This window comes from Oryzias melastigma, linkage group LG20, assembly GCF_002922805.2.
Source record: "Oryzias melastigma strain HK-1 linkage group LG20, ASM292280v2, whole genome shotgun sequence".
Classification (NCBI taxonomy): Eukaryota; Metazoa; Chordata; class Actinopteri; order Beloniformes; family Adrianichthyidae; genus Oryzias; species Oryzias melastigma.
Window position 1 is genome coordinate 9,061,232 of NC_050531.1, and position 12,332 is coordinate 9,073,563.

The 12,332-nt window shown below is 33.0% G+C and overlaps 2 protein-coding genes across 4 annotated transcripts in view; one reads left to right on the top strand and one right to left on the bottom strand.

Annotated features, from left to right (window-relative positions):
• The window catches only part of nktr (natural killer cell triggering receptor), a 12,509-nt gene extending 8,971 nt beyond the window's left edge, over window positions 1–3,538 (bottom strand). Inside the window, exons 1-5 of one of the 3 annotated variants that reach the window (XM_024279900.2) lie at window positions 3,405–3,538; window positions 2,280–2,354; window positions 1,799–1,873; window positions 1,312–1,419; window positions 892–936 (exon numbers count right to left, since the gene is read on the bottom strand). In XM_024279900.2, the coding sequence (XP_024135668.1) occupies window positions 892–936; window positions 1,312–1,419; window positions 1,799–1,873; window positions 2,280–2,337 (286 nt within the window). In that variant the 5' untranslated portion in view covers window positions 2,338–2,354; window positions 3,405–3,538. Of the gene's footprint in view, window positions 1–597; window positions 839–891; window positions 937–1,311; window positions 1,674–1,798; window positions 1,874–2,279; window positions 2,355–3,404 lie in introns of those variants that run through there. The other 2 variants (XM_024279902.2, XM_024279903.2) reach the window with 2 other exon arrangements.
• A 69-nt stretch (window positions 3,539–3,607) lies between these two features.
• On the top strand, window positions 3,608–9,970 carry sec22c (SEC22 homolog C, vesicle trafficking protein). Its single transcript, XM_024279905.2, has 7 exons — window positions 3,608–3,746; window positions 4,993–5,204; window positions 5,393–5,556; window positions 5,648–5,827; window positions 5,943–6,061; window positions 7,798–7,863; window positions 7,951–9,970. Exons 2-7 carry the CDS (start codon window positions 5,023–5,025, stop codon window positions 8,149–8,151), a joined length of 912 nt encoding a protein of 303 aa, XP_024135673.1. The 5' UTR covers window positions 3,608–3,746; window positions 4,993–5,022; the 3' UTR covers window positions 8,152–9,970.
• The last annotated feature ends 2,362 nt before the right edge of the window (window positions 9,971–12,332 follow it).

Below are 12,332 nucleotides of genomic sequence, written 5' to 3' on the forward strand. Positions count from 1 at the left end.
CTGATATTGTGTCAAATACTGCAGGTCAACCCAGAATAAAATCTTGTGCTGAAAACATTTCACTAAAATCCAAACATAAATGTTTTTAATCACAAATCACCATCCATTAACCAAAAAAAATAAAAACATTTCAGCCAATAAAGTTTTTTATCAAAAATAAGAAGACAGTGAACTCAAAAGGTCATGTGACAGACAAACATTGCTGTTTTATCGGTTTTAGTGCACAAAAGAAAACGATCTGCGGTGTATATATGAAAAGAAAACACTACAATTTAGTTTAGGCAACAAGTGGAGCTTATTTACAGATCAGGAGGCCAGACATTGAGCAAAAATATTTTAAAAAGTGCCCAATTTTTCTTTTAAATATTTATAAAAACCTGCAATGGAGGTGATCTTTTTTTAAGGCTCCAGCTATAAATAACATTTTCCAGAGCAAGTCATTTCAGCAGCCAAATGCTCTGCTAACACGGAGGCTGATTGAACGGGAAAGCATCGGAGACATTTGTGGACTTTTGGAAGCGTTTGCACTGTTTACTGACTGAGGAAGGCAGTGGGACTATGTTGTCATGGTGTTACTGGACTGTGTACATCTCTTACCTTTTCATTTTGCAAAAGACCCCTCTATAAATAAAAGAATATGTTGAAAGTTTTAGGCAGGAAGATTGTAGTTTTCAGTAAAGAGAATGGCTACTTGCCATGCTGATTTGATATAGTTCACTACTAACACCTCTATACAATAAAAAAGGGAAGGTCATCTGAATTATACAAGGAAGATTTCACTGGAGATCAATAAATATTATAACAAGCACATGCAAAACTATACGTAGGTTAAATATTGTATCTAGAAAGTGATGAATACACTGATTATATGTAAATGGAAATGTCCAATACCTTTAAAGTAGCCACCATAAATGGACTCCCCTCCTCTCCCCGTTCCTGCACAGATTGACGACAAATAAATTGAATTTTGCTAAAAATTATTTCTTTAAGTGTTTATTAAAATGTTTTTTTAATTATATTTCTTTAACCAAATTCTTATCACTTAGAAACAAAGGGAAAAAACTGTTTTTGCATATATTTTTTAGAAGGAATCCTTTAGGAAAGATATTAGTTTTCCATATGAATCATACAATGTAATTATCTTCATTTGGTTATTGTATCCAAATCAACCCTTGAAATTGAAAAGATGAGGATGGAAACTTTTTTAAATATAATTTTTAAACATAGAACAGGTTTTCTTAGGTCTACAAATGATCTTTTCGATTAATTCTGACATCAATATATATGCAAAGTTGACTTATACACTCATACCTTCTGTGAAGTCGCCTCCCTGAATCATAAAGTTTTTCACAACTCTATGAAATGTGGATCCTTTGTAGCAAAGCTTTTTCCCTGTGATTTTCCCACTTCCCTTCTCTCCTAAAATTAGAAGAAAATTCAAGAGAATCCTATCAAACTAAACATTCACCACAATAAAAATTCTGCAGGTTAAAAAAAAAAAAGATTGAATATCCATTTGTAAATTTACAGTTACCTGTAAGTAACTACTAAACAAATAAACCATTTAGACCACCTTAAAAACACATATATGTCCTTTCTATTTCATTTTTTTGATTTATCCCCTCAACGCTATTTCTGTAAGAGGAATACTGATACATGCTGAATAAAATTTGCTTTTCTCCATCAATAAAAAAGAAGGCTATCGTTAAGTTATGTTTCATAAATATCCATCAAACAAATGTCTTCAAGCATGAACAAACCATAAAAATATAATAAATTCATGTTAAATTTAACTCACCAGTGCACAGACAGAGAAAGTTCTTGCTTGTCTTGGGACAAACATCGGAATAAAGCTGAAATACTATACGCCCAACTGCAAAAAAAAGGAGAAAAAAAGATTAACAAGACACTAGAATAAATAAATAGATTTGTTATTCTTGACTGATTGTCAAGAGGAATTTGCTAAAAATACACCAGTGTATCAAAAACAAGGACATTTTCAATTAATTTCCTCAACTAAAAAACAGAATCCATTTAAAATGACTGATTTTTGTATCGTCTAAAACATATAAATGAAAAACACATATGCTTTAAATACATTTTATAAACACAAACATATAGTATAGTGACTTTTTCAGGTATAGCAAATAATTCTAATGATTCAGAAAGGTAAAGTTTTTCACCAAACTATAAAGATGAACAACCGTCTTTTTAAAACAATTTTGAATATGTACTTGAACAGAGCTAAATACCTTTAAAACTGTAAAAAATTCAATTACCTGGGTCCCGGTTGAGCTCCACATCAAAGTAACACTGAGGACGATCTTTCACCCTCATTTTTATAAAGTTCAAGACTGTAAGAAAACAAAGAAAGTGCAACATCAGACAAAAAGAAGTAAAGAATGTCTTCTGTAGAAGTCATTTTTCATAAGATATAGCACCCTGAAATGTACATTAAGTGGTAAAAAAAAACAAAAGGGAGATGGAAAAATGACAGACATGTATGGATACAATTTAAACAGACAACTTAACACCTCTATATTTATAATTCCATGTATATTTATAGCGTGAATGCCAACGTTCCAAGGGCAACAACTGATAAATGTCAGAGCTGTGATGCTATGCTCTGTGTTACTGGAAAAATAAAAGAACGTATGGAATCTAAAGCATAATAACAAACTAGAAATCACACAGTATAGCATAATTTACGTAATATAGTAGTATAATCACAGAGGGCTCATCAACTGTTGTATTGTCAGATTTATAAAGAAATTAATTAGTTTACATTCACTTTTTATACAATAGAACACTTAAAAGCAACATACTAAAACTGTGATTATTTTAAAAGGTTAGACTTAAAAACAGAACTACTTCTAAAACATTTTTGAGAAACATTGTGATGCATAAATCAAAATATATGGTGTTTTAGGTTATAAATGAGCATGCATTACCTTATACATTGAATTGTATGCAATGTTGGACGGAAAAGGGTAAAAAAAAAATAAGAAGCAAATACAAAATGAAACTAAAACCTTTGATTCACTTTTCAAACAAATTCACAACACATGGGAGCTCATGTTTGGACATTATTGCGAATAAAATAAATAAACTGTCAGGAAAACACGTATTTTTTATTATTACTTAGTAGCATTACATTCAGACAAGTTACAAAAAATGAACGTATTTTTTTAAACTGTTCACAACAATGGAGATAAACGTTAATGCTTACAAAATGGTTGGGGTTTTTAGCTAGGAGCTAGCGCAGCACCTTAATGTACATTTTCTTCCACACAGCTAAATTAAATAATTGAGCAGAAAAATAAAGTTGGGTTAAATGTTATCAAACAATATAAATTATACCAAAAATCTACGTTTAATGACTAGTTAAGAGCGAAATTACTCACTGATTTTCGACGACTAGCTTGCTAACTTCCTTCTTGTCGGGAGAGAGCGACAGACCTTGATCCTTTTTGTCCTTTCTGGGTTACCGTAGAAGAGATTTGTTGTTGTTGAAAGCTGTCTGGTAGCGAAATTTAAATTAGCTTGCCGGATAGCTTTAACTGACGTTTTCTCAGCGCTTTGTTCTAATCTATGTAGTCTCACCATATTAGATAATAATTGCATTAATAACTCGCTTATATCAGTGTGTTTCCTGACGCTAATCGCAGTGCTTTTGGAATGACGCTGTAGTCAGCTAACTAAAGTAGCTTTGTGATAAGGTGCAGCATGATTCTACAAACAAAGAGGTAAGGTGCTTTATAATTTAACCAGGATAAATAACATAAAAATAACGACAAAAAGAAAGGCAAATACTAAAAGCTTTTGTTATGTTTCATAAAATACCCACCCAAATATAGTGCTGCGTTATTATAGTTTTTCATTTTAAATAATTTCTACATATTATCTGCTGCATTTGGTTGTCAGTCTGAATTAAATTAATTTGTTTTTGTCTTTTTAAGGTATAAATATCTGTTTAAAAAAACAATATGAGTACTGCTTAAGTAGCAAGTACTTTGGTGTGTATAAAGGTGCTACACAAAATATAAATGTATACTTTTTGGTATTTAACTGTGTTCAGTTTAGAATTTGCAGTCATAGGCTCAACAAAACAAAAGGGCACAAGTTAGAATATATATATATTTTTAAATTTAAAGTCCCACTCCAACTATATTTTTATATTTTGTGGGCAGAACAGTTGGCAGGAAGTAACCCTCTTCTGATTTCCCATCACCCCTTTAATTTGGAGTTTAGCTAATATTACAGCTGCATGCTAGCTATTTTGGCTAATTTAGGCTTTTTTTTTTTCTTTCAGTTTTTTAGGCTAATTTGGCATTTAGCTAATATTTTAGCTCGCAATCAGCTTCAGGGTTTTCAGCTATCAACTTCAGCATTTTTAGCTATCAATTTCAGCATCTTCAGCAGCCAAATTCAGTTTACAGCCTTCACACTAGTATTATTGCAGGTATTACTATATATCTAGTTTTTAGTAAGTTTAAAGCTAAAGATGGTTAAGATGTGTGCTTTACATGCATTTTCACCACAACCAATTAGTCGATTAATCAGACTAAATAATCTGTGATTAGTCGACTATTAAAACAATCGTTTGTGGCAGCACTAACATACAGGTACATACTTAATATTTATGTTTGCCAATAAGCAAGTAAAAAAAAATATATATATATTTCAGTTGGCTTATACGAAGCCTGGTGAAATGTAATAAAAAAATCCTTCCTTTAAATTCTTCTTCACACGTGACACTTTCAACGTAAAAACACTAGTATGCAACAATTCATTTCCCCCTATAATTCAGTTCGGTTTTAAACTGAGAGTTGTGGCTCCATAATATGTACAATGAAGTTTTAATAGCTTAATAATTAAATTTCTGAATTCTATGTTCTCCCAGCAGGAACACTTGTACACTCCAAGGACTTAAAGCTGTAATCAACTGGGATTGTGTTAAGTTTATTAATAATTATTCCCGTCTCTTTGCAGGCTGTTTGTTCTCGATGGAGCCAGAAGATCATGTCTCTGATACTATTTGCCTTTTTGGTCCGGGTCAGGGATGGACTTCCCCTGTCAGCCTCCACAGACTTTGAACACAACCGGGAGCTTCAGGAGAAGAAGCAGCAGCTCAGGACAATCAGCAAGTCTCTGGCGCACTTCCCTGACTGTGGCATTATTAAGGGCCAACAGCTTAACATATAGTAAGGACTAAGAAATTTAAAAAATAAACATATTAAATCGTTTTTTTTGTCATACAACATTCCTTACAAAGTAGCTGTTTGTGTATAACTTTAGAATGCAGAGATGGTAACGTGAGTGCCAAGGATTCAGTGTCCCACTGTGTCATGGTGCTTGTTTATTAAACAGTTTTCTCCTCTCGCCTGCTCAGCTTCGTCTCTTCAGAGGATGTATCCTACATGAGCGTGTGCCACTGCAGCTTGCCTGTCGTTAAAGCCTTCTGCTTCCTGGAAGATTTGCGCTGGGAGTTCACAGCTTGCATCAGCAGCAGTGACGTTGCCTTGGCTGCCAGGCCATATCCATTTTTGGAATTTGGTGAGGAAATGTGATATTTTAGAGTTAAATGGTTTTATTTTTTCAAGAACAACCCCCCTTTTTTGGGCTAAATCTTGCTTCTGCCGAACAGACAGCACAATTCAGAAACTGAAGCAGCAGTACAACCGCAGTGGTGGTCCAGCTCTTGAAGTGACTTTGGCAGAAGTTGAAGAGAATCTACGAGTCCGTCCTCCAAAAGAAATTAACTTAGATGAAGTGGAGTTTAACAATGGTATTGCGAATGGCCACACAGAGCACAGCGCTGCATCGGGTAAGATCGTTTAGTAACAAGAATTTGAGATTATTTCTCACTCAAACAATTCAGAAAGATGATTTTTTTTCTTTTTTACTTTTATTTTTTATTTTCTTTTTTCTTGGTTTATCAGGACATAATCAGAGGCTTGAACCAGTGTCAGCTCCAGGCATCCTCTCACTTGTTCTTAACATCTTATGTGCATCTTTAAATGTGATCCGGGGGGCGCACCTCATGGAGAACACATTCCAGGTAGTGCCAGTCCAAGAAAAGGGTTTGGGAATTTGTAACACATGAAATAATGTTACTCCTGTATTTGTGATTTACTAAATCACGGTGGCCCTGAAGTGCAAATCATATCAACAAATTGCTAAACACAAAAACATATTAAAGATCACAACGATTATTATAAATGCAAAGCCAATAATGTAAAATCAAATCAATATCATAAAAAAACATTTTGCAAAAACAAAATGAACTGTTAAAAAATGAAATAAAATGCAAAAAAAATGGATAAAGGAAATACATGACTGACGTTTTAGTTTTAAAATCAGAAGGTAATAATAATTGGATGTATTGCCTACACTGTGATAAAGAGTTTATCGAGCAATTAACAAACTTTTTTGCAGTCACTGAGGCCAAAATCTCCTATTGGAAGATTTCATGTCAGTTTTTTTAAGTTTGTTTCATTTTTTAACATTTTATCTTGAATTCTAGAAATTACTTTAGCTCTTTGAAGAGACTTTTTACAAAGCTGGCTTAGTGGTCATGTGGTAGAGTGTCCGTCCCGGTAGTGAGATCGAATCAGGGACAAGTCATATTAAAGATTCCTAAAATGCGACTGAATATCTCCCTGCTTGACACTCAGCTTTTAAATTTCTTTATAAAAACTACCCAGCAAAACACACTATGACAAATTTAAAAAAAAATATTGATGTTAGTTCAAATGTTTTAATTCAGAAGCCTTTGGCACTGCTTGCACATGCAAATTTTTTGAAGGAGTTAAGTAGATTTGTTTTTGATCATATCCTTAATATTTTCTCCTTAAGCTTAAAAAATATATTTTTTTTTACTCTTAAAGGCATGGCAAGATCTTTTTTTATAATTCGTATGTTTATTCTTCTAGCAAAATTCTGCATTCATAAGTGTAAATTCAATCAAAGAACGCAATATTTTCCTCAGTGTCTTACATACATAAATGTATAAATAAAATCAAAATCACAATCCTCTAACAGAAAGGCTCAAAACTATTAATGTTTGTGGCTCTTTGTGGGGTTATTTATAATCCTATTTTTTTTAAATATATTTTTTCTTTATCGCCAGTTATTCAAGTTATAAACTGACCAATCAGAGGCCTCATTAAAAGCAAGTAGCTCCCGCTGGCCCCGCCTCCAACATTTGATTGACAGATTTTGCTGAGCCACTTTCAGTGGAAGGGGTGTGGCCTTTGAACAAGTCGGAACAAACTCACTCATGATTGGCAACAGCAGTTCCTTTAAAAACGTGACTCAGCGCGACTCAGATTAATAGCTGTCGAGGGGCAGCAATCGATGGCAGCATGGCGGTAGACGTAACAGGAAGTGACGGCGAAGGCTCTGGCCTGATTCCGCGGGGGCCGAAGGTAATGCATTTCCTATGGGGGACATCAATGGTATGTCCAGTTCGTACTTATACAGTCAATGGTTAATTTTTTTTTTCATTTTTTGTGGAATTCTTTTGTCTATTTTATGGGAATATATTTCTGTAATTTTGTTTTCATTTCTAAAATGTAACACTTTTTAATTTTTTGTTCAGATTTTTTAATTTTGATCTTGAAAATGTTTTTTGCATTGAATGATTTGTTGATTTGCACTTTAGGGCCACCATAGAAATTAAAATATTCTTAAATTTTTAAGCTACACAATCTTTTTTTAATAAATAAAATGTTATGATTTCAATTAAAAAGCAATAAATTCCACTTAATAACTAGTTTATGTCTCTTTTCACAGGATGACTATGAAGGCATTTGTAATGTCGTGGCGTTTTTCTTGGCGTTTCTCTGCTGTGTATTCCAGGTTAGAATTACTGCTGTAGTGTGTTCACGACTGAACTCATGTAAATCTGTGTCTGACACCTCTCTCCTCTTGTGATCGCCTCCGCAGTGCCACCTCTACCTTTTCCACTCCCCTCTGAAGAAGATGAAGTCCTTCGCTCTGCTGAGTGTGATCGTCCTATGCAACTCGTACCTGCTGGGCATGAGGAACACGTGGCAGCTCGTCTTCCACGTTTCCGTGGCTTCCTTCTCCACCGTTCTCACTCTGATGCGCAAACTTCAAGACAGAGTCGGTGACTGTGGGGTCTGAGGACATGTTTGTCAGGAAAATCAGGGAATTTAAAGTTAAAATCATGTGGATTTAAACAATTCGTACTTTTATTGTCGCCACAGAAACTTTTTAGTGTTTACTCCTGTTTTCTTGTTAGGGAAGTGATTATTTATTTCTGGATTATTTGAAGTATTTGAGTAACTTCAGCTCTGTAAGTCGAACAAAAGATGAAGGAGTTTGTCTGTCCAGCTTGCAGACCAAAGTTTTTCAGTTCTGTTGGTGTCTTAAAGCTACAATCTCACTTCGCTTCAGTGCTTTTCAATGTAACATCTTTAATTTTTTATGTTCACAAAAACACTTTGTGATTGTCAAAAAGTTATTTAAATGTAGTCATAGGAATAAAAACATTTTATAGAAAAAAAAATACATGTGTATTAGAATGAAGGATAGTGGGAAACGCTGCTTCTTTTTTGTATTTTTCCAGATAAACTCCTCTTTATACAAGCGTAGAACTTTGAAAGGGATTTGTGAATGTGTGTTTGAAATTTTCATTGATTTAACGAAATGCTCAGCTGCTCTACATATTTAAATGGTATATAAATAGGCCTCACAGTTAAATGGGGATTTCAATCCGTTCAAGTTTAAAAGATCAAAATATTAGTTCTTAAGTCTTAATTTTAAATGTAAGGAAAAGAAAGATAAATGAACTGTTTCATAGATAAATATAATCTGCACTGATATTTAAAGTTTTTATTTTTTATTGGGGGGCATTTGATTTATGGTATTTGCTTGATTTGTTTACTGTAGTAAAGTAAAACATTTTTTTTTTTCCTTTAATCGTTTAAACCTTTGGTTCCTGCTTTAAATTGTAGTGCTGCTTCATAAAAACAAAAGTATTTCTGTTTTAATAAAATGAATACATCATCTGTTTTTAATAAAGAACAAAGAGGTTTATTACACAGGATGTCCAATATTTATTTTTTTTCTTTTGAAAACTGGTAATATCACTGACACCATAGAATCTATACTTTTTCATGTTTATTATTAATTTCTAATAAAACTATTTCTGTTTTTGTTTTTTTTGTTTTTTGGCTCACAGTTTTTGTTGTGATGCAATAATTATTTAATTGATTAAGTTTTAAGTATATATGTCAGGATTTTGATACAGACATTAAAAAAAAATAATACAATCCTTTTTTTTATTTCTGTTAACATTTATTTTGATATACAGTATATTTAAATGCAACTTTGGTGGAGTTTACATGTATTTTCTCCAGCTCTCCAGCAGATGGAGCCCTCTCACTTCATTGTTGAGAGTTGGAGGATTTCTCTGATGACCTTCCACTGATAAAGCTTTGCTGGAGACCTAGTAGGGAGCCAGTTCATCACCCAAGTTGAAGTCAAAAAGCCCCTCAGTGGGAAGGCTCCAGAGGTGGATGAGTCTCTGGAAGTTATAGGGGTGTTTTGGGTGACTCTTCTTTACTACATTGTGAGGATAAAACCTCTTGACTGGCAGTCTGAAGTCAGTGGTGAGGACAGGAAGGTGTTTTTCAACTTTAGTTTGATCACAGTACTCTGCCTTTCTTGGAAAGGCAGGTTAATCTATGTTCCTGTCCTCACCTATATTCATGAGCTTTAAGTTATATTTTACTAAAATAATAAGATCCCAGATACCAACACATTGTCATTCCCGAGTCATCACACATTGACATTAAGAAACGTCAAAAAACGATGAGTTGGGTACAACCAAAACATAAATTTTAGACGGTTTGGTTGTACCCAACTCGTCGTTTTTTGACTTTTTTGGCTCTAAGTAAGCAGTAAAATAGGGATGTGTGGTTTTTTGAAAAAAAAAAAATAATAATCTGGTCAGTAATACTAAATATATTAATCATATATCTTTAAAGGTAAAAGACCAAAGAAATCTTGATGACAATGATCCCCTATACTGTGTGCATCTTGATTAAGAATTTGAGAACAGAGCATAAATTCATCTCCGTGTTCAAGGAAACCTTGAGCAGGAAAACTTTAAATTGACCTTGTAGTCTTTTAGAAAAATATGAATATTACAACGTTTTATGTCAGTTCTTTTTTCTGCTCTGTAACCTGTGACATTCACTTTTGTCAACATTCAATGATTTCACTGACATTTAAATAGGCTCTTCTATTTCCCAGAATTTCTCAGATAATGTTGTTTCTCTGTTGTAGGTAAAACCATTTTAAGCTTCACAAAATGATTTAATTCCCTTCGTCATCGCTCGTCTGAGACGCACAGTTTTATTTATATATTTTTTTTGCTTCAAAACCAGATAAATAGAATATTTTTGCTGGACTGCCAAAGCTTTAAATGAGAAAAAGGAGCAGACTGAATACAAGTTATTGTGGATTCCAAATGAGGACGTCTGATTCGATTAATGTTTATAAAGTGGACATTTATTGTTCTGTGGCCCTTTTTGTTGTTGCAGGAATCTAATCATAGTCTCCATCAAAGTCAAATTAAGCTTATAAAGCCGTAATAAAATCTCTTCAGTCATTCCTCCAACACTTGATCTAAAAGAAACAATCAGATTATTATTAGAACTGACAGACTCTCCTGCTGTTGCAGGTCTCGGTCAAATGTTTCTTTTGCACTTTTCTTAAGCTCTAATAGAATTGCAGAACTTCCAGTTAGCCTTTTGTTTTCTAGACACATTTAATTAAGTATAAAGCTCCTGTCAGATGCTAATTTTTCAGCTTGGATTAAATTAGCAAATGGCCCCTTTTCTGTTGGTTAATAGAGCGTTTAAAACACCTTTACTTTATTAGAAAATGTCATTTATCCATAAACAGCTGCGAGGAGGACAGCTGTCACACAGACGTCTTTTTAAAGCTTCAGAATGACTGACATCTGACGATCAAATGGATTATTTGCATTCATGTCCGTCAGATATTTGACAGCCTGTTTAACCTGTCAATAATCAGGAGCTGCAAAGTATAGAGATTAAAATGTACAATAGCAATTTATGGTGAACAAATGGTCTTTTATTTGAGAGAAGTTTGAGTTTCACATTCAATTTGTGGTGGTGTGTCTGCAGCTGGATGCATATTTGTTCACTAAAAGACAAAAAAAATGTACAAAAAATACATTATTTTAGTTTATTCTACAACATGTTTGTTGGAGGTAAGATTGGCATATTTAGATGATAGTTTAGTAACCAAATCATGTTTTTAACATGTTCTTGTATTTACTCATGATTGAGAACAAATATAAAGAAAATTGAGATTTTAATTTTTTTAAAAGCTTGTAATTGTTATATAGAAGTCAAAATCTACACAAAAAGTTGTGTAGAGAGAAATCAGTCATTTGACGCGAGGATGCAACTGGAACTTTCCTTGAGCTTGAAATACCTGTAGTCAAAGAAATTACATTTTATGACTATTTTTTTAGAATATAAAAGTGCAAAAATTCTTCAATCTCTCAGCTTTTCTTTTCCCTCACATGGACAAATCAAGGTTGTGGTTTTGTGTGTAACAGGTTGAAGGATGAGCATCAACACCGGCTGGGATTCTTCACTTAAAAGTTGTTTTAGTTCATGGTTAGAGTGTTTCTTGATTTGGTTAAAATGCCAGGAACTTAGGAAACATTCGCTTTATTAATTTGTGAAATCAATCAAAATTGTTGAAGAGAAAAACAACATTCCTCATTAATTCTATTTACTTCTTAAATTGTGTTTTGTAGAAAATTATTTTCTTATCACTAAATACTTTTTGACAATTCATCATTCATTTTATCTTTTAATGAAAAACATTACAGTGTATCTTATCTCGAGAATGTATTTATTATTATTAGAGATAATAGTTTGTGTTTTCTTTATCATATCGTAGTTTCCATAGTTTTTTAAAGTTATATTAGTATGTTTGAAAATAAAGGACTAATTTTAAGTATCTATCTCTTTATTTGAAATTATGTATTACTATTAAATCATAATATAAGTAAACAAATCTCAAATAAACAGAAATCAAAACAATTTTCCTAACAGCATATTAACAGGATTTATGGGCTGTGTTCAAGAAAACCACATTCTTTTTCATTATCTTAAGTAGAGGAGCAAAAAACGAACAAAATGATTCATTTAGGGGCTCAAGCTGATGACTGAAGTAGATTTGAGGTTGTGTTTCATCACAGTGCTGCATAAAATTACTATTTATCTTTGTGGTTTAATCAAAGTGAGTCATCTCGT